Here is a 24,872-nt window from a genome sequence, read left to right as displayed (position 1 = left end):
CTCTCTTGGTCTCCACCCTATCTGTCTAGTCCAAGCCACATCCTTTTCTCCCTTGATGATGACAGTAGTATCCTCCCTGCCCCCCACTTCAGCTGACCCTTTGCTGCTGCCACTCATCTTCTTCGTAAGATGCAAATCTCAGCAGCTTACTCCCCCTCTGAAAACCCTGCAGTAACTTCCCATTGCCTTGAGGATTGTCTCAGGTCAGGATCCCTAGGGAACTGGGGATTCTGAAGCTGAGATGATGTGTGGGTGATTTAGCAGAGAGTGCTCTCAGGAAGAGCACGTGTAAGGAAGGAAGCAGGATTTGGCAGGGTAAGAAGCTGAACATCTGCAACAGAATCTTCAACTGATACCAGGGGCATTTAAGCTGGGATAGCCCTTCAGAGTTGCCCAAAATCAAAGCAGGGGGGCCAGGTCATTACAGTCATTGGATGTGAATGAGATAGCTCCCTTTGTTGGAGAGAAATACCCAGCTAGGATCTGTCAGCAGCTAACACTCCTGGCAGCTCGGGGAATGTGTCCTAAGGAGTGTCTGAAGGGATAACCAGAGTCTATCAGAAGGATGAAGTCCAAGCTCCTCACTGTGGCCCACAAAACTCTCAAGATCTGGGCTTTGCCAATCTCTCCAGCCTCATCCACCCCACTCTCCCTCTGAGTCTGTGCTCCAGCCTTTTCTGGAAGACAGCATGCTCAGGTCTCACCTCCAAGCCTTTGCATTTGCTTTCCTTCTGCCTGACTGTGTGGCCTCCCCTGTCACTCAGTTTATCCCTATTCATCCTGCAGATCTCAGCTCAAACATCACTTCCTCAAGGAAGCCTTCTCTGATTATCAGGCCAGACCAGGTTTCCCTGTTTTCAGTTCATAAACTCTTTTATTCTTCCTTCAAAATATGTATCACATTTTGTATTTAAGGAACTGTATTCAGATGCCGGTCTCTGCTGTTAGGATACACGCACTTGGAGGCAGGGACAGGTCTTCCTTGCCCACCACAGCATCCCTAGCACTCCGTGCAGCAACTAACACATGGAAGACATTCAGCAGATACTGTCCAATGCATTAACAAGCACAGGCTTTGAATAAGGTCTCTCTGAGTCTGTCTCCTCTCAGTAAAGTGAGCATAGCAAGCTTCCTCTGCAGGGTTGCTGTATTACACGGTTTATCTAGCAGAGATCTCAGGCTCTCAACAAAGGTTGGCTCCCTTCACTTGATGGGAAAAGACTGTAAGGTGACCAGCCATCCCAGTTTGCCTGTGTCTGAGAGGTTTCCTAGGATGTGGAACTTTCAGTGCTAACACTGGGCAGTTTCAGGCAAGTTGAGATGGCTGATCACCCTAAATTGGGGTGAGAAGGAAAAAAGGGCATTTCATATTAGTACAATAGTCAGGACATAGTAGCAAACCAGCTCTTTAGGAAAAACCAACCAACCAACCTCAGTTTGTAACATTAGTCAGTTTCCACTGTGCAAATACACCCACCATGACTGCAAAGTTCCTGAGCTCTCACGAGCCAGTAGGAGCTGGCTCTAGTAACCCGTATGTGTGTATAGAGAAATACTTTTTGTTTTGTTTTGTTTTGTTTTGTTTCGAGACAGAGTCTCACTCTGTAATCCAAGCTGGAGTGCGGTGGCACAATCACAGCTCATTGCAGCTTCAACCTCCTGGGCTGAAGGGATTCTTCCACCTCAGCCTCCCAAGTAACTCGGACCACAGGTGCGTGCCATCACGCCTGGCTCATTTTATTTTTTTGTAGAGATGTGGTCTCACTATGTTGCCCAGGCTGCTCTTGAACTCCTGGACTCAAGCAATCCTCCTGCCTCAACCTCCCAAAATGCTGCAATCACAGGCATGAGCCACCAAGCCCGGCCCAATAACCCATATTTAATATGAGTGCTCAGGTTCCTATTGCAAATCTGCAACACAGCCATAGATAACCTCAGTTCTAGTGTAAGTGAGAATATTTCAATCCTGAGAAGGTCACAGCTGGAGTGGAGCTTGGAGATTAAAACAGCTTTCATAAAAATTATGACAGTAAAAAATCTGACATAAAAATATTATAACAGTAAAAAAATCTGATATAACTGACTCCATCTTACTTCTAACCTCACAAGCTAACTGTCTTCATTCATGCCTGGACATAGACCAAATTAAAATTGAGCTAATAGTTTGAGACAAAAACAGTTAACAGTCCTTTCCTGAAACTAACCCCCTCTTGACTCAGAGACCAAAACCACCTTTATAAAATTATGACTCCAGAGAAATATAGCCAGAGGTTACAGAACTTGTAACCTCCCCAGTGACTCCTGTAGATAACATCACTACTGTCAAAACCTAAAATTGCCCTTTCAAATATTTTTTGAACTTTTACATTCTGACGATTCTACCCAGACCTGTGACTCATAACAAAAAACTAATTCAACCAGTCCTCTAACCCCCACCCCAAAACTGCCTCAGTACAATAAAAGCCAGCTTCAACTTCCTATAATTTCATCCCTCATCCAACCAATCAACATTTCCCTCTCCCTAGCCCCTGCCCGCCAACCTATCCTTAAAAAACGCTACCTTCCAAACTTTCAGAGACACAAATTTAAATAATAAGCCCCCATCTTCCCACTTGACTAGCCCTACATTGATTAAACTCTTTCTCTACTACAATGCCATTGTCCCAATAAGTTAATTTTATCCATACAACAAACAAACAAAGGCCCGGCGCTGTGCCTCACACCTGTAATCCTAGCACTTTGGGAGGCCAAGGCAGGTGGTTCACGAGGTCAGGAATTCAAGACCACCCTGGCCAACATGGCAAAACCCCGTCTCTACTAAAAATATAAAAATTAGCCTGGTGTGGTGGCGTATGCCTGTAATCCCAGCTACTCGGAACGCTGAGGCAAAGAATTGCTTGAACCCGGGAGGCGGAGGTTGCAGTGAGCCGAGATTGTACCACTGCACTCCAGCCTGGGCAACACAGCAAGACTCCGTCTCAAGAAAAACAAACAAAAAAAATTCATCAGACGATGATAAGATCCTCTAGTCCAAGCTCGTAAGTAATCCATCACATAGGCCACTTATTCCCCATCCTGTGTCCACAACTGACATTGCTAATGGGTCCTGAGGCTGAGTAACACTATAGCCTGCAGTCCCCCCTCACCACTTCCACAGGTAGTCCCACCCGATTAGCCAGTGTTGTGCGTGAGAAAATCTGCTTACCTTCATGGGTAAGTATAGTCTTATTCCTTCATTATACAGGTGAGGAAGCTTAGGCTCAGAGAGGTAGAGGGACCTGGCCAAGGCTACACAGCCCGGGAGTAGCTCAGCTGGGACTGAAGAACAGGTCTCTTGCCTCAAATACTCTTTCAACCCTGCCTTGCATTAAAAAGCTGAGTACCCAGAGTGAGGAGGAACAAAGGGAGGCTATCCAGGATTCTGAGCCTAGATTCTGGAAAGCTATGCTTAGATACCCCCATCCCCAACCCTTTTTGCATCCTGAGGGCTCCTTATTATGTCTACATGTAAATACTGTTTGTATGGAGAAAGTACTTTTTAAAAATTGCAAAAGTTGAGCCAGGTGCAGTGGCTCATGACTGTAATCCCAGCACTTTGGGAGGCCAAGGCGGGCAGATCACTTGAGGTCAGGAGTTCGCGACCAGCCTGGACAATGTGGTAAAACCCCGTCTCTACTAAAAATACAAAAATTAGCCAGGTGTGATGGTGCTTGCCTGTAATCCCAGCTACTCAGCAGGCTGAGACAGGAGAATCACTTGAACCCAGGAAGCAGAGGTTGCACTGAACCAGGTGTTGTGGCTCATGACTGTAATCCCAGCACTTTGGGAAGCTGAGGTGGGTGGATCTCTTGAGCTCAGGAGTTCAAGACCAGCCTGGTCAACCCCTCTCTCTACTAAAACTACAAAAAAGTAGCTGGGTGTGGTGGTGCACGTCTGTGGTCCCAGCTACTCAGGAGGCTGACATGGGAGGATTGCTTGAACCCTGTGCATCGTGCGGGGTGGAGGTGGCGGGGGGCCAAGATCCCTCCTGCACTCCAGCCTGGGTAACAGAGTGAGACCCTGTCACAAATTAAAAAAAAAAAAAAAGAAAACAAAATTTTAAAAGTCATATGCTCATTGCAAAAAATCCAAACAACAGAAGAGTATATAAAAGAAAACACCTTTGTGCGATCTCCCCAGGGTAACTCCTGTTAATGATTTAGATCCTTCCAGGCCTTTTTCTGCCAATTTGCAACCATATACTTATCATAAATAGACTAAAAGATTAGCTGTTCACCAGTCTACCACTGACCCTATCTCTGAGAACACTACCTAGCACCTAGCAGGCACTCAATAAATATTTGCCAAATGGCTTTTGTTTACTTATAATGCCTTAGATTTCTTTCTGTATGAATACAGGTGGGTTCACCTCTGTCTTGTTAAAGGCCTTTTGTAGTTCATTGCATGGTCTCATAAATTAATTTAGCAATCCCTTCGGTGAGCATTTAGACTGCGTTACATTTTTCCCATAACAATCCCAAGGCCTTGCTCTCTGGCTGGCCTGCAAGGCTGGCACCAAAGTCCCTTCCCATGGCTTCCAAATGCTGCTGTCCATCAAATCTTCACAGTCTCTGGTTTCCTGGGATCACCAACAGACAACCGAAAGCAGAGGAGCTGGCTGCATTTGGGACCAGCTCCCGGGAGCAGGGTCAGGTTGTAGTGGGTGGATGACAAGTCCCTGAGCCCGCAGGGCTCCACCACCCCTACATCCAGAGGCTGCTGCCCCGGATGATGCCCCGTAGCTCACCCGAAAGCAGGGGATTAACCAGGAGGCATCGCCTGGGTGCTGACAGTCCTGGAGCCTGTGGCCTGGGGGAAAGGCCCATTTCCAGGCCTTGAGTCAGCTCAGCAACCCTGAGGGACTTGGAGACCAGAAATGATTGTGTGTGCAGCAGGCAAGAAAGGTCAAGGGGAGAGGGTCTAAAAGGATCCCCACCTACCTGTGCACAGGCCTGCCCACAACCCCAATGCCCATGGACGCTTCCAACAGGCAACTCTCACCCATGGTGTCCAGTACTGAACTCCTGACCTTCCCTTCTCAAACCCTCACCCCATCTCAGTTCATGGAAACACCATCCTTCTATGGTTCAGGCAAAAGCCTTGGAACCATCTTTGACTCCTCTTTCTCTCAATCCTGTCCAGTCTATAAGCTTTTCCTTCAAAATGCGTCTTCTCACCACCTCTGCTGCTACAAGGTAATGGTGCAAGCCACCATCATCTCACCAGTAATAATTGTAATAAACTCACTAGTTGGTCTCCATGCCACCACCTCCCCCTCACCCAATACCTGTCTTCCCAAAACAGCCTCTTCTCAACACAGTAACTGAAAGAATCTCATCAAATGGGTCAGATCCTGTCTGTCTTTTTTTTTTTTTTAGAGACAGAGTCTCACTATGTTGCCCAGGCTGGTCTTGAACTCCTGGGCTCAAGCAATCTTCCTGCCTTGGCCTCTTAAAGTGCTGGCCTTCTCCGTATATCCCATCAAGGGTACATACTGTCGGTTTGTCTGTCATTGATGATGTTAAATTTGATCACTTTGTTAAAAGGTAGCCATAGGCTGGGCATAGTGGCTCACGCCTATAATCCCAGCAATTTGGGAAGCTGAGGCAGGCAGATAGCTTGGGCTCAGGAGTTTGAGACCAGCCAGGGCAACATGGAGAAACCCCGTCTCTACAAAAAAATTAGCCAGGCATGGTGGCGTGCACCTGTAATCCTAGGAACTTGCAGGCTGGGATGGGAGGATCGCTTGAGCCCAGGAAGTCGAGGCTGCAGTGAACTGTTATTGTACCATTGCACTCCAGCCTGGGCAACAGAGCAAGACCCTGCAAACAAAAACAAAAACAAAAAACCTACCCATAAGGGATTCCAATTTAATTAAAAACAGAAATAATAAAAATATGGTGCATGCCAGCCAGAGTGTGCCCTGCAGGCTGCATGCAGCCGTCCGGCCTCCAACTGTGACTCCAACTCTACCCCATCCACAGCAATGGTCAGCCAGCATTGGCAGGAAGACCTCCAGGCACAAGGTGCTCATTCCTGGCCTGGAGCAGGGGTGACTCTGGAGTTCCTAGCACACCTGGGCTGCTCTGTGGATTCTGCCAGGCACAGATCTGGGCCAGGCAACTCTCATCAGTTCCCTTTAAGCAGGGAGTGAAAGTTACACGGGAGGGAGGAGTGCCGGCCCTAACTTCTCTCCTACTCTGTGGCTTCAGCTCGGGAAGGGATAGGTGAGAACAAGGATAACCCTCCAAGGCAGGAAGTCTATGGCAGGAAGCAACCCTGTCCCCCTGGCCCCACACCCCACCCTCAACCAGGGCTTTCAGAAAATGAGACTTGGCATTCCTCACAAGGGTGTGGAGGGCAGGGCCTCCTCCGGGGAACAGCTGCTGGTCATGGAATTAGTAGGCCCTGGAAACAAGCAAGCTTGGTAAATCCCAGAGGCCTGGCCTTGGACAGGAGCACGTCTGCAGAGATTTGGCCAATCGGGCACATGCATCACTGAAAACAAGGCCGTGGAGAGGAAAGACTAATGATGTCCGCTTTTCTGTCCTGCTAAGGGTCTGCTGTGCCCTCCTGGGGTCTCCGTAGAATGCCCAGAAGCTGCCACGACAGCAGCTCAGCTGACTGTCACGCTGATGCATGGCTGTGAACTGGGACATGAGATTTCCAAGATGAGGTTAAATTATGCTGATTCTACATTCGAAATGGAATCGTGTCTGGCATGGATTCCATCTACACTGGCAGGACTCAAGGCAGAACTAAGCGAATCAAAGTCTTGTCTGATTTACTGTTCCAAAGTCAAAAACTCTTTTTTGTCCTCAAATATCCTCCCTTGTCATCCACCCACTGCAACCTGACCCTGCTCCCGGGAGCAGGGATAGCTATGGTTCAGGCCGTGCTGAATTAATTCACCCTTTGGAATGTGAAGGAAATACAGGAGTATATATTTTGGCATTTTCTATGTGCTAGGCATGATGCTGAGTGCTTCACAGGTATTATATTGTTTCATTGTCTCGACCATATTCTGAGGGAGATGTTAGCACATCCCTGAAGGAAAAAAGGAAACAAGCTCAGGGAGGTTACATGGTGCGCCCAGGTTCATATGGTTAAGAACCTGCACAGCTGGGATTTGAACCCAGATCTGGCTACTCTAAGTCTCAGATGCTTAAATATCATATGTCTTCCTTTAGTAATAACAGATTCTCTCAGGGCCTCTATACTTTATTTTCAATAACAATCAAACTATTTTAAGTTCAAAGATATTCCTCTTAACCTCAAAACAAAACAAAAGATCCACTGGAACTAAGAAATTAACTGAGCACAGTAAAAGAATTCAAAGTCAATATACAAAAATAGTTGTGTTTCTATAAACTAGCAGTGAACAATTGAAAAAATAAAATGTTAAATGCCATTTACAATATCACAAAAAATAAAATACCTAGGGATAAAATTAACAAAAGATGTATAAGACATCGAAATCCCTAAAACTTTGCTGTGTGAAATTAAAGAAAACCTAAACAAATAGGGATATATACCGTGTTCATGGGTTGGAAGACTCACTGCTAATAAGATGTCCATTCTCTCAAACTGATCTATAGATTTAATACAATCTTTTTTTTTTTTTTTTTTTTGAGACGGAGTCTCGCTGCGTCGCCCAGGCTGGAGTGCAGTGGCCGGATCTCAGCTCACTGCAAGCTCCGCCTCCTGGGTTTACGCCATTCTCCTGCCCCCCTCCCGAGTCGCTGGGACTACAGGCACCGCCACCTCGCCTGGCTAGTTTTTTGTATTTTTTTTTTTTAGTAGAGACGGGGTTTCACCGTGTTAGCCAGGATGGTCTCGATCTCCTGACCTCGTGATCTGCCCTCCTTGGCCTCCCAAAGTGGTGGGATTACAGGCTTGAGCCACCGCGCCTGGCCAATACAATCTTCATCAAAATCCCAGCAGGCATTTTCAGAAATCAAGAAGCTGATTTTCTTTTCTTTGTTTTTGTTTTGTTTTGTTTTGTTTTGTTTTGTTTTGTTTTTGAGACAGGGTCTCACTCTGTTGCCCAGGCTGAAGAAGCTGATTTTAAAATAGAAATGACCTAGAATAATGCAATCTTGAACAAGAAGAGCAAAGTTGAAGGATTTACTCTGATTTTATGACAATATAAAGCTATAGTAACCAAGGCAGCATGACATTGGCATAAAGATAGACAAACTGATCAACAGAAAAGATATTCTATTATGCAAATAAATAAATAAATATGAAAGTTAAGTTCCTTCAAGCTTCTCTCTGCAAGGAACATGTATCACAGGCCCAGAGAATGTGACACCAGGTACTTACTGCTCAGTCTGGCAAAATCACGTAGCTCCTGTGTTCAGAGTCAATTGGACTAACATTAGCTTAAATCATAAGCTTTGAGCAGAAGAAAGAAAACTGGATCCAGAGTGCAAACGCTTGGGTTTTTGACCCAATCGTCATAATTAAACATAAAGTCTCAACTTTTCAGCATGTAATGATAATAATAACATTAGTAATGAAAGCACTAACACATGCCATACCCTGTTCTAAGAGCTTTACATGGATCAGGGCCTCATTTAATTCTGTCAACAAAGTAAAATAAAAGAGAAAATAGCAAGCATCATACCTAGGAAGGGAAATCTTGTTTTGCGATGGTTTGTTTCAGTTTTGCATTCTTTTTATATGTGTATAGATACAGAATTACAATGTAAAATACGTATTTTTTTTTTGCATTCACTGCCCAGAGAAGGAATAAAATACATATCTTATAGTGGGATTGCAATTATAACAGTTTAAAAGCCACTAGGGTAGTAGATGACAGGGTTATGAGGAAACCTAAGTAATACAATGCCCATAAGACTCTTAGCTGGAGCCTGGTACATAATAAAGACACATTAACTAGTAACCAGGCACAGTTATTACTATTGTCAAGGCCAGCTTCGTGGGTGCTGAAACTATGCAGTCTCGTAGGACCCAGCACTCAGAAGGCCCCTGCGCCTGGGTTAATACTCTGTTGTCCCCATCTTAAAATTCTTAATGATTTTAAAGAAGGGGTCTACATTTTCATTTTGCACTGGGTCTCACGAATTATGAAGCATGTCCTATTCTGTATCATTGTTTACTGTTTATTATTTAAAATACTTATTTATAATACCAAATGTTTAATGATCACTTATTATGATCAAATTGCATCTCTGCCTCTTATTAGCTAGACGACCTCGAGCGAGCTACTTACATGATCTCCATGTCAGCTTCCTCATATGTAAAACAGGAGCCGTAACTACATCTCCATGAGGTTGTTGGGTGAAGGTTTAGACAACACAGCAGGCTGGGCGCGGTGGCTCACCCCTGTCATCCCAGCACTTTGGGAGGCCGAGGCAGGGGGATCACCTGAGGTCAGGAGCTCGAGACTAGCCTGGCCAAAATGGCAAATCCTTGTCTCTACTAAAACAAAAAGTTAGCGGGGCATGGTGGCACACGCCTGTAGTCCCAGCTATTGAGGAGGCTGAGGCAGGAGAATTGCTTGAATCCAGGAGGCAGAGGTTACAGTGAGCCAGGATCGCACCATTGCACTGCAGCCTGGGCGACAGGAGTGGAACTCCATCTCAATAAATAAATAAATAAATAAATAAATAAATAAATAAATAACACAACATACCTCAAGTGCCTCAAGTGCTAGGAACGGTGCCTGGGACTTAGTAAGCACTCCAAACATGTTAACTATCATTATTATTATTTTATTTTATTTTTTTGACACAGTGTCTCATTCTGTTATGTAGCCTGGAGTGCAGTGGTGTGATCATGGCTCACTGCAGCCTCGACCTCCCAGACTCAAGCGATCCTCCCACCTCAGCCTCTGAAGTAGTTGGGACTATAGGCGAGTGCCACCATGTCTGGCTAATTTTTGTGTTTTTCTTTTTTGTAGAGATGGGGTTTCACCATGTTGCCCAGGCTGGTCTTGAACTCCTGGGCTCCAGCAGTCTGCCCACAATTGGCCTTACTGTTATTATTTTTATTAGCTTTATGGAAAAAAGTCCACTTCGGGCTTGATTCTTCCAGCGCACATTTTGGGGATGGGATTAATAAAGTCATCAGTGGTTCTGGAACTTCTTTGAGCCAGAGATGACTTGGAGAATCTGAGACTATGTGAGAAAATGCCTCCCAGAAAAACACAGATAGTCTTGCACATGTGTTCATATCACGCCTGAAGTTTCAGGGTATTTAGGGGTCTCTGAGGCCAAGGCAAGGGCCCCAGGACCCAGAACCTCAGCAAACAACAAGCACTAAAGACTCTAGGAGGCCTGGAGCCCGTGAGTGTCTTGGTGGGAACAGTCAGCCAAGCAATAGGCACATTACTCTTTCAGGGCTGGGGCGTGTGCGTGTGCTTTAAGTCAGCAGCTGTTTTTAGCTTTGCTATATATGGCCAGGGGAGGAATGAGGGCTATAGGAGAGGGGAGGGGTACCAAGCAGCTTACAACAGGGTTTGGAAGGCCAGAGCTCCTGCACCAGCCCCACCTTCCTCTTCCTACGCGAGAGCTGGAGAACTTATCCTCAGACCAAAGAGAAAGTCTAGAGGACAGGGAGGGGTCTGCGAGATGGGAATAGCAGGGCTTTGAAGAAGATGCCAAGTCAAGTCACCTTAGAACAATGAGTGTCAAAATTTTTGGACCATGACTTGCAGTAAGAAACACATATTACATTGCAAAACACACATAAATGCAGACACTTTTAAACACACACATTCACACATGGTGTGTGTGCGTGTATATGTGTATCTCCCCAACTGAATAAATATTTCAGAAAATAATACTTTATCTTATTCTCTGTGAAATACTCCAATACTTTTCTATTCTGTTCTGTTCTTTCCTTTTGAAAAATGCAGGTCCTGACCCATTGAATTGACTTCACCATCCACTAATGTGTTGACATCTCCAGTTTAGAAAACTGCTGTTTCCTTTGTAGCATTTGACTGCCAGAAAAGGAGGCAGTGGAGAAGCCTTCTGAACCTTTGAGGATCAGATGCAAATTTCAGCTTTATCTCCTAGCTGGTGGCAAGTTTTGGACTTCCCAGCTTTTGCATTCTCTGTCCTCTCGTCCTGGAGTCTCCCGCCGCCCTTGTTACCTGGCTCACTCCTGCACGTATGTCGGGGCTCGGCTTGCAGCTGACTTCAGGAAGCCTCCCTGAATGCCTGAGTCTGGTCAGCTGCCCGTTCTGGCTTTGTTACTCCCCTGTCTGTCCCTACCTAGCATCCAACACAGAACTGCAGGACAATTTCCTGTTAGATTTGCTATGAAAACAGGGAGCATTTTCCTTCTGCTTATTTCTACACTACAGGTGTAGCATCGTGCTAGCTGCATCATAGTCACTAAATAAATATTTTACTGGATGAATCAATAATAAGCAATAGTAATAAGAGCAATCACCATTTACTGAGTACTCATTCATCCCATGAGAAGTCTTTTGAGAGATTAGGATAGGTCCATTTTATAGACAAGGAAATTAAGGTTTGGTGAGTTTAAATTATGTGGCAGGGCCAGGAGAATGACCCAGGGCAGGGCTGCCAGACAGCCGTTCCTAATCCCAGGATCTTATTTGTCCACATTCTCCTCAGTGATACCCAGGTTGGGGCCAAGGGTGAGGGCAGATCCTTAACAAACCCTCGGGGGACTGGTGACAGGTTGATTAAAGAGATTTTCCGAAGCAGTGGCCACATCTAATTTTGGAGAGTTGCACCTCGTGTGTGGCTTGGGAAAGAGAATCTGTGAGGTTTCCAGGGCCCCTGGATGTGGGGTCATCTCATCTGGGAGAAGTCTGGGGCTCTGACAAACCAAAGCAGCAGGGCTTCTGGTCACCTGGCCTGAAGAGCTCCTGGGCACACCTGGGATAAAATCCAGGGCCTGCAAAGCCTGTGTGATCCGGCCCAGGCCCACCATGTCTGCACCCCTCGCTCACTCCGGCATTCGTGCTGTTCCTCAAACCTGCCTTGGGGACTTTGCAACGGGATTCCGTCTGCCTGAGGGGACCTACTTCCTCTCCAGGCCCCCCTATCCTGCTTCTGAGACCACTCCATCTAAGAACACCATCCTTTTCTGCCTCTATCAGTTTTTTTCCATAACACTTGTAACTTCTGGAGATTACGTGTATGTTTGTTTTCTAGTTTATGCTTCTCCACTGGACAGGGAGCTCCTTGAGGACCTTGTCTTGCTCACTGCCCCGGCCTAGAACTTGCCGTGAAGCAGTGCCTGGAACAGACCAGTAGTACTGGTTGCATGAATGAATGAATGAATGAATGAATGAATGAATGAATAGATTTTCCTTTTAGACATATTAGGAGATGGGTCTATGGTTTCCTATGCTCATTTTGACCCAGAGATTTGTGTCCTGTGACCCACATCCAGACCCAAAACACACACAGACACACACACATGCACATAAAGACACACGCACACACAGACACATGCACACACAGACACGTGCACACACAGACACACATGCACACACGCACACACGCACCTTGGTTTGAAGAGAAGAGGGACAGGAACGAACATTCTACGCATGCCTACAGTGCACCATAGGTAACAGACGCCGCATAAGCACTCAAGGATTATCTCCATTTTTAGCCAGAGAAACTGAGGCTTGCTCTCTGCTGTGTGTCCAGTGCCTAGCACTGTGCCTGGCATAACCATCTGCTGAACTGAATTGCACTAGATTCAGGAGGCTCAGAAAACAGCTCAAGGTCACCCAACTAGCAAGTGGTGAAGCCAGAATCTGTGCTGAGGGCTGTTCAGTTCCCAGCCAGTGCTGGGTAGCAGCCATAGGCACCTGCACAAACTCCAGGGACCTCGTTAACATCCAGACACCCACCAACTGGCAGCCCAGATGCAAATTTATCCTGCACCTGAGGCTGCTCCCAATGTGTCCAACAGCCTTGGCTTCAACAAACCTTGCTCCCTGGGCTGGCTGATGCCTTTTCCTGCCTCAGCTGCCCTGATCCCAGCCCCAGTCCCACGTTTCCTGGCCACTGTCAAAAAAAGGAGACACTAGTGATGAATACAATGTCCTACGAATGCCTTCTGACACCAAATGTCATTTGTAAAAATTAGCCAGTTATGAGTTATCTGTGTCATTTCCTCTTTCCAATGCAGCTCATTAGGAAGACTTTATAGAATTATCCTGCATCAGAAAGAGTTGGAATGACCATTCAAAACTGCAGCCAGCAAACTTTTGCTATAAAGAGTCAGGTAGGGCGGGGTGTGATGGTTCACACCTGTAATCCAAGCACTTTGGGAGGCCAAGGCAGGTGGAACACTTGAGGTCAGGAGTTCGAGACTAGCCTGGCCAATGGGGCAAAAACCCATTTCTACCCAAAAATACAAAAAAAAAAAAAAAAAAAAATTAGCCGGGTGTGGTGGCAGGTGCCTGTCCTCCCAGTTACTCAGGAGGCTGAGGTAGGAGAATCACTTGAACAGAGGGCCTGCAGTGAGCTGGAGATTGTGTCAGCTCGCACTCCAGCTTAGGCTAGCAGAGTAAGAACGCTCCCTCAAAAAAAAAAAAAAAAAAAAAAAAAAAAAAAAAAGGTAGTAAATACCCTTAGGCTTTCAGGAGCAAGAGAGTAAAATTGAAGGATGTTACATAGGCTTTCAAATAAATTTCACATGCGCAAAAATATTGTTCTTCTTATTTTTTTTCAATTATTCTGCAGCCTTAATAAGACTGTGGCAGAACGACAGCTGGGCAACCAGTTCGGCCACGATCTATGGTTTGGCTAAGGGCCCCCTAATTTAAAGCAATAGCTTTTTAAACTTTTGCTGTGTATAAAAATTGCCTGAATAAACTTGTGAAAGGCCAGCCGTCAGGCCCAATACGGCAGAGATTCTGATGAAGAGTATGGCCTGGGCCACTGAATTTGCATTTTCTAACTGGTGGATGGGTGGTGCTGATGGCTGTCCGCCCCAACCGCCCAGCATTTTGGCGTGTAGCTGATATTTCTAAAGTGTCCCGTTTTCATAGATGAGGAAAGCCTGGCTAGCTAAGTGATCATGTCCAATGTTACACCCCGTGGACTAGGTAAGTGACGGCTGTAATGACGGCTGCTCTGCCACCTCGCAACAGGGCTGTTTTTTGGCGCACAGAAAACTCACTCTCCCTGTTCTTTTAAACGCCACTACCACTCTCATGCTTCTGAGCCTTTGTCCTCCCACTCCTCTCTCCTGCCCCCACGCCCCAGCCCTGCCCCACAAACGTAACTCTCCTATAAGAGACCAAAAGGCTGCAGGCGTCACTCCACTTAAAGTATGTTTCCCTGACCTCCTCAAATCTCAATGCTTGCTTTCCCTGTAACAGGCATCCTGTACATAATTTGTGTATAATCGTATATAATGCTGTTTGCCTGTATGCCCTATTCTTTGATTTTTGATTTTTCGTTTTGTAGAGATGGGATCTTGCTAGATCGCCAAGGCTGGTGTTGAACTCCTGGCGCTCCAAAGTGATCCTCCCAGACACGGGCTTACCCAAAGTGCTGGAGATTACAGGTGTGAAGCGCACAGAGGACCCGAGAATTGCTTGAGCCGCGGAGTTTGAGAGCCAGGCCTGGGCTAGCCATAGGTAAGACCCATCCTCCTACAAAGAAAAGAAAAAAAACAATTAATTGAGGCTAGGCGTGGTTGCATGTGCCTAATAGTTTCCAGCTTAGCTCAGGAGGCGCGAGATGGGAGGATTGCTCGAGCCCCAGGAGTTCAAGGTTGCAGTGAGCTGTGATTGTGCGCACCCTGCACTTCAGCCTGAGCAACAGAGGCAAAAGATCTATCTTTTTAAAAGTTTTAAAAAAGGAAACACCAAAAAGGAAATGTAGGCCCGGGCCACAGTGTCTCAACACTGTAATCCGCAGCAATTTGGGAGGCCGAGACAGGCAGATTGCTTGAGGGCTCAGAAGTTGAGAACCAAGTCTGGGCAATATGAAAAAGCCCTGTCTCTACAAAAAAAAAAAAAAAAAAAAAATAACCAAAAATTAGCCAGGCCCATGATTGGTGCATGCCACATATCCGCAATTACTAAAGCTGAGGTTGGAGGATGCGCTTGATCCCGCCGGGAGGCTTCGAGCCCTGCAGAGAGCTGAGATCCATGCCACTACACCTCCAGCGTGGGCAAAGCAGAATGGACACCTTGTCTGCAAAAAAAAAAAAAAAAAAAAAAAAAGAGAATCCATGGATGGATCATGGATGGATGGATGGATGGATGGATGGATGGATGGATGGATGGAAAGATGGATGGGTGGATGGACAGGTAGATGTATGAATGGCTGAATGGGTAGATGAATGGTTCGGTGGAAGCATTAATGGGTGGGTGGGTAGATGGATGGATGGGCAGGCAGGTGGGTGGGTGGATGGACAGATGGATGGATAGATGGATGGACGGGTGGGTGGATTGGTGTGTGGATAGATGATGAGTGGATAGATGGATGGATGGATGGGTAGATGGGTAGGTGGATGAATGAATACTCCTCATGATCTATTGCTTGAAAATAATTTTCACGGCAAAGTTAAGACTAGAATCCGATTCTGCTAGAGTATATTCCATGGCTGTTTATGTTGGAGCATACCGAACATGCTAACGGTAGTAGTTATATTTTATTGCGTGTTGAGTGTGCACTTATATGGCAGGCTTTGTACTAAGCACTCCCACTAATCCTCTCAATAACCCCTTTATTCATTCCATCTTTACTACAAGAAAATGGATGCTCAGAAAGGTAGAGCAGCTTGCCCAAAGCCACACAGCAAATCACATCCTAGCCCATCTGATTCTGTGCCAATTGCCCAACACCTTTCCCACCCTCCACCAGGGTTTCTCACCCTCCCTGGCCCTGCCCCACCTCTGCAGGCCCCCAGCTGGCCTCACCTCCATCAGCATAGGTCTCGGTGCCATAGCCGTCTTGCAGGCCATTGTTCCAGGTGCCCTCATACTTGGCACCGCTGCTTGAGCTCTGCCGGATTCCGTAGCGTCCCTTGAAGCCATGTGTCCACTCGCCCTTGTAGAGCCAGCGCCCCTTGGTCTCTATGCCCAGCCCATGCCGTTTGCCCTGGCTCCAGTATCCCTCAAAGGTATTTCCGCTGGGCCAGGTATAGACACCTGCCACCTCAAAGCCAAAGTTCCAGGAGCCAGAGTATTCGCCCTGGCCCTTGGGGCCTGTGCACAGTCCGTGCCCATGGGCCTTTCCCCCCTCCCAGCCCCCGCAGTACGCCCCACCGTCATCAAAGTCAAAGCGGCCCCCGCTCATCTCATCATAGCCCCTGACAACCTCCCCGTCCTCCAGGGTGAGTGCAGAGGGCGTGGGTGATGCCTGCAACACTCCTCCAGTGCCCTCGGGGGCAGGCCCCCAGACTCACCACTGCGCCCCAGGAGGGGGGAAGCAGGATGCCAGCAGAGGCTGAAAGAGCCCCGGCGCCGAGTCAGCACTGGGTTGGCTAGTCAGTGCCATGCCAGGAGCCCCGACTCCACCAGCCAGAGCAAGGCTGCCTGCTGGGAAGAAAGCAGGAAGGAAAGGTTCAAAGTCCCCACAAAGCGTCCCAAGTCTGCTTTCCAAGAAGTCCAAGGGAAAATGGTGTGATCTCTTTAAGAAGCCCAGTGAAAGCGTGGGGTGGAGGGGTCCCCAGCCTTTTCAAAGAGGGGAAATTCCCCTCGGTGACAGCCCCCGCCTGAGGCTGGGTTCCCACAGCCCGCTGGCCCCCTTCTCCACCCCAGTGGGTGTGCGGGGCTGTCGGTCTCCCCGCCGCTGCCCCGCCCCCTTCTCCAATCCTGCCCTCCTCCCGGGACGGAAAGGTCAGTGTTGCCCTAACAAGGCCATTGGATCTCAGAAGCTGCTCCCAAAATAACCCAGGGCCAGCCCAGCCTCCTTCGAAGCGGGAAGGAGGGGTATTTCAAATCGTGCCCGTGCTGCAGACCCGGGCAGTGGCTGGAGAGACGAGGAAGGAGGCTGAGAACTGAGTGCAGGCAGCCCAGGGAACCTGGTGTTTTTCCTCCTGGGAATAAGAGCTGCCCTCCATTCTCAGAGTCCCCTGGGTCTGCGGGCAGGGAGGGCGCCGGGGAAGCGGGGAAGGGAGGGGAGAGGGAGACCAGCAGAACGCCCAGTCCTGGAACACTGAAAATCCCCCAGAGCGAGGAGGTTGGCAGATCTCAGCCCCATCACCACTCACATGCCCTAAGGGGACCTGGGGTTACAGCACCACTGCCAGCCCCATCAAGGAATCCGGTGACCTAAAGAGAAAGGAATGGAGACAGTTTCACATGTGCTTCCGAAAGCAGAGGAGGGAAGTCAGAAAGAGAGGGGAGGCTGTGGAAACAGAGTCTGGAAGATACACCAAATCTCAGTCCAGTGCTCACGCACCACGCTGAGCTCCTCCCTCCACCCCGGAGAACCTGGTGCAAGAAGCAACCATCTATTCCCTTTCTCTTTCCCCTGAAAGGCAAAGAGAAGGGAGAGGAGCCTGCCCTCCTCGCTGCCTGAGACACAGACTGGGCTTCCCGCTAGCTTCCTCTCCCCACCCCTTGGTACCTCTGCGCCTTTCCTGCCGCAGACCCAGCAGACCCTGAGAGTCAAAGGAGTCCCCTTCCTGTCAACCCAGGGTTGTGTTGTAATGAGGTCCTCTCAGAAATTCTCAAGGGTCATGATTTTTTTAAATTTCCCTTTCCGAGCTGTCTTTTGCTCTAGTGTCCTAGGAGCCTGTGAGGCCAGACTTCAGAAAGCTCTTGGGGCAGGGCCAGGAGAGAAGGGCCTGGGTGGATTCCCAGCCACTCAGGTTCCCACCAAACTCCAGTAAAAAGAACAAATAAATCTCCACGGCAAAGCTGTGGCCAGAGCTAATGATTGTAAATCCCAGCTAAGCCCAAGGTTAATGGGAGTGTAGAGGAATTCTGGGAAAGGTAAGAGCCACTAGGAAGATCTGTGTGTGTCTGTGTGTGTGAACGTGTGTGTAAGAGTGTGTGTGTGAACGTGTGTGTAAGAGTGTGTGTGTGAACGTGTGTGTGTGTGAAAGTGTATGAGAGTGTCTGTGGCGAGAGTGTGTTGTGAGAGTGTGGTGAGAGTGTGTGTTTGTATGTGTGTGTGTGTGTGTGAAGATGGGGATGGAAGAGAAAGAATTAAGCACAGAAGGTGCTAGAGAACATCAGACAATTATCTGACTTTAAATTTATCTGACATATTTCCTAACCCCATGATAATTTAGGCCACGTAAAGTCACTGCCGAAGTCTTGTTCCTGTTCGGGAAGTGGGTAAAAAATGTTCCCTGCTTTCCTTCCAGCGGGTTATCTGTTCTTAGGACTTAGTTCCATCCTTGGTCACAGCCCCTGACCTTAAAGAGCCCCTTCTGTATCTGCATTTCACCACCAGGTAGAGGCACCCAGCCTCTTGGGCTCACTGTTACCGTCTGTTTGCCAAGCTGACAGGGAGCACATAGTGGATAAAGACTGTGTCCTCTGGGTAGTTAGGTGTGAGCCCTGGCCAGGTTGACTGACAGTCTGCTTGCACAATTCACTTCAGGGCTACTCCCAGGGAGTTCTGCTTTCGCCACTTCTCACTGAGGTCTTTGGGGAATCACAAACTTTTTTCCAGCTCTGCTGTCAGGGGAAGAGCATCTCAAACTGGAAGCTAGGGGAGTTTGAGCTGCGGATTCAATACTGTAATCATATGCTTAGGCCAGGCGGCCATTGCTACATCTTAGCAGGGTGTTCCACCTATGTGAATTTAACCACTGTTCATTCATAGCAGCTCCCTAGGGTAGCTCCCTACCCAGGGTTACTACACGCAAGAACCACCTATAGAACTTAAAAACATAAAGAGATCCGAGAGCCCCACCTGAGACCTACAGAATTAGATTGTCCTGGGAGAAAACCTGGGCAGTCGAATTCTTTTAAAAGCTTGTCAGATGAATCTGACTCTCATCTCTGGTTAAAAACACTGTAAGTGCCTGGTATAGGGGCTCACACCTGTAATCCCAGCACTTTGGGAGGCCAAGGCTGGAGGATTGCTTGAGCCCAGGGGTTTGAGACCAACCTGGACAACAAAGTGAGACCCCACCTCTACAATTAAAAAAAATTTTTTTAATTAGCCAGGTGTGGTGATACACACCTGTGGTCCCAGCTACATGGGAAGCTGAGGCAGGAGGATCGCTTGAGTCAAGGAGTTGGAGGCTGCAGTGAACCATATTGGTGCCACTGCACTCCAGCCTGGGCAATCCTGTTTCAAAAAATAAATAAATAGATAGATAGAAAATAACAACAAAACCATGGTAAAATTTCAAATTAAGAAACTGCTTAATAACATAAAGATTCATGAATCCGTTTACTGCAGGATGAGTAGTTTTGGAGTTAGATATGTCTTCAAATCCCAGTCCTGCCCCTCACAAGCTGTGTGACCTGGGACCAATTGTTAATTTCTCTAAACTGCAAATTCTTCATCTGTAAAAGTCCCTACCTCAGAGGATTATTGGTATCAAGAATAACAGTATCTACCTTATATGACTGGGTGAGGATTACAGAGTTAATACTGTAAAAAGGCTCAGAACACACTACACATATAAACAGTGTTAGCGCTTATGAGTATTACTCTTACATACTAAATTACTTTTCAGGCTTAATAGTCATCAAAGAGGGAAGAGAGAACCCTTCCCAAATATTAAATATCTTGACATCGAAGCACTCCTTATTCTCATATTTTAAACTGAAAAACAAAGTTACTGGTAAAGGGATACTATGACTTTGTAAAGTTTAAGTAAGATTCTTTGCCAAATTTGGTACTGGCCTTACCTGCCCAGAGCTTTCTGATAAGTTACCATTCGTCCTGCCTTTTAAACGGTTGCATTTCAGGGAAAGGGAGACCTCTTGTGGTGTTACGTGCATTACAACAGACTTTCCTCAGAAAAAGCAAGTTCTTCAAATCCAATGGAATTTACTAAACTTGAAATATTAGCTGGGCATGGTGGTGCATGCCTGTGGTCCTAGCTACTCAGAAGGCTGAGGCAGAAGGATCGCTTGAGCCTGGGAGGTCGAGGCTGCAGGGAGCCGTGATCATACCACTGCACTCCAGACTGAGTGATGGAGCAAGATCCTCTCTCAAAAATAATAATAATTATTATAATTTAAAAATAAATAGGCTGGGCGCGGTGGCTTACGCCTGTAATCCTAGCACTTTGAGAGGCCAAGGTAGGCGGATTATCTGAGGTCAGGGGTTCGAGACCAGCCTGGCCAACATGGCGAAACCCCATCCCTACTAAAAATACAAAAATTAGACGGGAGTAGTGGAACCTTCCTGTAACCCCAGCTACTGGGGGCACTGAGGCAGGAGAATCACTTGAACCCTGGAGACAGAGATTGCAGTGAGCCAAGATGGTGCCACTGCACTCCAGCCTGGGCGACAGAGTGAGACTCCATCTCAAAAATAAATAAATAAAAATAAAAAATAAAATAAACTTGAAATAATTATAAACTGGTTGTAAAGGCAGCTAGCCTATTCCCTCTCTTCATCCCAGATCTCTTCCCACTCCCTTGTTCTGTTCCCTGGTCACTTTCTCCCTCTATTTCCTGCTCAACTTCTCAAGCTTGACTGCTTCTCTGGGAGCCTCAAAGGGAGAGAACTGAAAATCCGGAACAAAGAGAAGTACTGTGCCCAGAAATCCATTGGAGTTCTTCTCAGCCGTGGAAGGTTCAGCAGAGCGAGACTCATCGCCCTGGAAGCCTTTCCAGGCAGGTTTCCTGGCTAGACTAGTGCCCTTCCCACATGCTGGCTCCTCCCCCAAACTATGAGTTGTTAAAGCAAGGATTTTTTTCTTTCCAAAAAATAGTGAATAGTGCTGCAGTGAACATAGGTGTGCATGTATCTTCATAATAGAATCATTTATATTCCTCTGGGAATATAAATCAGTAACGAGACTGCTGGGTCAAATGGTATTTCTGGTTCTAGGTCTTTAAGGAATCGCCACAATGTCTTCCACAAGGGTTGAACTCACTTACATTCCCACCAAAAGTATAAAAGCATCCTTATTTCTCCAGAGCCTTACCAGCATCTTTTGTTTCTTGTTTGTTGACTTTTTAATAATTGCCATTCTGACTGGTATGAGGTGGTATCTCATTCTGGTTTTGATTTTGCATTTCTCTAGTGATCAGTGAATCAACCCAAATGTCGATCAACGATAGATTGGATAAAGAAAATGTGGTCCATATACACCATGGAATACTATGCAGCCATAAAAAGGAATGTGATCATGTCCTTTGCAGGGGCACGGAAGGATCTAGAAGCCATTATTCTCAGCAAACTAACACAGGAACAGAAAACCAAACATGTTCTCACTTTTAAGTGGGAGCTGAACAATGGAAACACATGGACACAGAGAGAGGAACGATGGGGCCTGTGGGTAGGTTGGGGGAGCAAGAAAAGAGAGAGCACCAGGATAAATAGCTAATGCATACAGGGCTTAATAGGCTTAATACCTAGGTGATGGGTTGGTAGGTGCAGCAAACCACCACGGCACATGCTTACCTATGTAACAAACCTGCATGTCCTGAACATGTACCCCAGAACTTAAATTATTAAAAAACCTGAGCATCTGTTGTACAGTAGGTATTGCAGCTCATCTGTGTCTACCCAGTGCCTGCACATAGTGGGTGCTCCTGGTCTTCCCAGCATCTAGCAGCTGATGACCCCTTCTGAAATCCTTTTTCAGTTGACTTCCAGAATCTCTCTCTTGGTTCTGCTCCTGCCTTACTGGTTCCTCCTCAACCCCCTGAGTTCTGTACCTTGGGAATGTCCCAGACCTTCATTCTCTGGCTTCTTTATCTACATTCATTTCTGAGGAGGTCTCTAGTCACATGGCTTTGCATAAACTCCCTCTACCGATGACTTTGAAGTCTGCATCCCCAGGCTGCACCACTCTCCCGATCTTCTGTCAGACATCCAGCCACCTACTCAACATTTCTTTTTTTTTTTTTTTTTTTTTTTGAGACGGAGTCTCGCTGTGTCACCCAGGCTGGAGTGCAGTGGCCGGATCTCAGCTCACTGCAAGCTCCGCCTCCCGGGTTTACGCCATTCTCCTGCCTCAGCCTCCCGAGTAGCTGGGACTACAGATGCCGCCACCTCGCCCGGCTAGTTTTTTGTATTTTAGTAGAGACGGGGTTTCACCGTGTTAGCCAGGATGGTCTCGATCTCCTGACCTCGTGATCCACCCGTCTCAGCCTCCCAAAGTGCTGGGATTACAGGCTTGAGCCACCGCGCCCGGCCCTACTCAACATTTCTAAATATCTCATGAGCATCTCAGATTTGACAATAACAAACAAAACTCTCAATTTCCACTTGCAAATTTGTCCCTCCAGCCGACTCCAAACTTACTAAAACCTTTGGAGTCAACCTTCATTCCTGTCTTTCTCTCACACCTTAAATCTAGTCCTTCAGCAAATCCCTGAAGGGATTTGGATTAAAATAATTCTAGAACAGGCCGGGCACAGTGGTTCACACCTGTAATCCCAGCACTCTGGGAGGCAGAGGCGGGTGGATCATGAGGTCAGGAGTTCGAGACCAGCCTGGCCAACATGGTGAAACCCCATCTCTACTAAAAATACAAAAATTAGCCAGGTGTGGTGGCATGTGCCTGTAGTCCCAATTACTCGGGAGGCTGAGGCAGGGAGAATTGCTCAAACCAGGAGGCAGAGATTGCAGTAATCTGAGATTGCACCACTGCACTCCAGCCTGAGCAACAGAGCGAGACTCCGTCTAAAAACAAAACAAAACAAAACAAAACCTTCCAGAACACATATTATCTCCTGCACTGCCAAGTACCTAGTACCAAACCTATTGCCTGACTCACTGCAGTAGCCTCCTAACTGTCCTCTTTGCCTTCCCTTAGTCTGCACACAGTAGCCAGTGCTCTTTCAAAAGGTTAAGTCTCAGCTGGGCATGGTGGCTCATGCCTGTAATCCCAGTACTTTTGGAGGGCAAGGTGGGAGGACTGCCTGAGGTCAGGAGTTCAAGACCAGACCAGCCAAAATGGCAAAACCCCATCTCTACTAAAAATACAAAAAAATCAGCCAGACATGGTGGCGCACACCTGTGATCCCAGCTACCTGGGAGGCTGAGACACGAGAATTGCTTGAACCCGGGAGGTGGAGGTTGCAGTGAGCTGGAGATTGTGGCCCACTGCACTCCAGCCTGGGTGCAGAGTAAGGGACTTTCTGTTCTCAAAAAAAAAAAAAAAAAAAAAAAAAAAAAAAAAAAGGTCTGGTCATGTCTCTCTCCTCTGCTCCCCCAAATGGCTCTCTATCTCACTCACAGTAAGTCAACACCTTTAAAATGGCCTATCAGGTCCTCCATGATCTGGCCCTACCCATCTCTCTCTGACTCCACCTGCTCAAGCTGCATTGACATCCTTGTGGTTCCTTCTGCCAAGAATGCCCCTCCCTCAGATGCCCCCATGGCTCACTCTCTTACTTCCTTCAGGTCTCTGCTCAAATGTCACCTTATCACAGCATCTTCTCTGCTCACCCCAAATAGCAACCCTATCGGTAGCCTACCCCTTCCTATCTCCTAATTATTCTTCTCTCCATACAACTTACATGTTCATCACCTTTCTCTACTGAGGACAAGGATATTATTCTGCTTACTGTACGATTCCCAGGCTCTAGTAGTGTCCCTGGTGTGTTGTAAGCACTTCATATTCATTGAATGAATGAATGAACATTCAATGAAAACTTGTTCAATAAAGGCATGTGGAAATCAGGATGTTACTTTTTTGGAACATCAGAGTGAGACTTAATCCCTCAATCCACAAACCAAATCCATTTTCCTAGATGTATGAGAGAAAGGAGATTAGTTTGGTAAGTCGCATTCACAAAAGAAAGGGACCCTGATGTTAAAGTTGGCCCAATTGGGTCTGAGCAGAGTAATTTTTAACTTCAAGATTCATGTTTTGAGGAAGATTTTGCTGAGATGTAGATAACTTACAGCTTATTCCCACAAATCGGGAATGACTAAACTTTCATCCAAGCTGGATTTTGAGATAGTAGGTCATTGGAACTCTGCCTTTTTCAATCCTTACACCCCTAACACCTTCGTATGAAAAACATACGTATCATCATTCTCTGGTGATTGCTGCACTAACATACAGCACTAAGCAAATAACCAGACCGCTGGCTTGAAAAGCAAACTAAAAGGGATTTAAAGGCTTAAGAACTCGTCTTAATTCAAAGAACATGTTAAGCCCACTTAAGATGAACTTGAATAGCTCACTACTTAATTACAATAGCTCCACTCCTCTCCAGTTTTTATTTTATTTTTGAGACAGAGACTCGCTCTGTCGCCCAGGCTGGAGTGCAGTGGTGCGATCTCGGCTCACTGCAAGCTCTGCCTCCTGGGTTCACACCATTCTCCTGCCTCAACCTCCTGAGTAGCTGGGACTACAGGCACCCGCCACCACGCCCAGGTAATTTTTTGCATTTTTAGTAGAGACAGGTTTCACTGTGTTAGCCCGGACGGTCTCGATCTCTTGACCTCGTGATCCGCCCGCCTCGGCCTCCCAAAGTGCTGGGATTACAGGCGTGAGCCACCACGCCCAGCCCAGTTTTTGTTTTTTTTTTAAAGGTGAGCCAAAACATTAGTTGTGGAGGTGAAAGCAGGGTGGTACCTTTACAACCAGAAGCTTAAATTTTGGTCTGGGAATCCCTGGGAGTCCCTGATGCCCTTTCAGGAAATCTGAGGTCAACATTATTTTCATAGTACTAAAACATTACAGGTTGACGTTCCCTAATCTGAAATGCTTCAAAATCTAGAACTTGTTGAGCACTGACATGAGGA

The 24,872-nt window shown here is 47.0% G+C and overlaps 1 protein-coding gene across 1 annotated transcript in view; it reads right to left on the bottom strand.

Annotated features, from left to right (window-relative positions):
- Window positions 1-17,187, bottom strand: part of JPH2 (junctophilin 2) — a 79,040-nt gene extending 61,853 nt beyond the window's left edge. The window contains exon 1 of the mRNA XM_017878034.1: window positions 15,938-17,187. Coding sequence (XP_017733523.1) covers window positions 15,938-16,316 — 379 coding nt within the window. The 5' untranslated portion in view covers window positions 16,317-17,187. The remainder of the gene's footprint in view (window positions 1-15,937) is intronic.
- Window positions 17,188-24,872: the final 7,685 nt, after the last annotated feature.

Source organism: Rhinopithecus bieti, unplaced genomic scaffold (genome assembly GCF_001698545.2).
Source record: "Rhinopithecus bieti isolate Rb0 unplaced genomic scaffold, ASM169854v2 scaffold_10347, whole genome shotgun sequence".
NCBI classification, from domain to species: domain Eukaryota; kingdom Metazoa; phylum Chordata; class Mammalia; order Primates; family Cercopithecidae; genus Rhinopithecus; species Rhinopithecus bieti.
The sequence above is the reverse complement of the archived record's forward strand: the minus strand, read 5'-3'. Positions and strand labels throughout refer to the sequence as shown.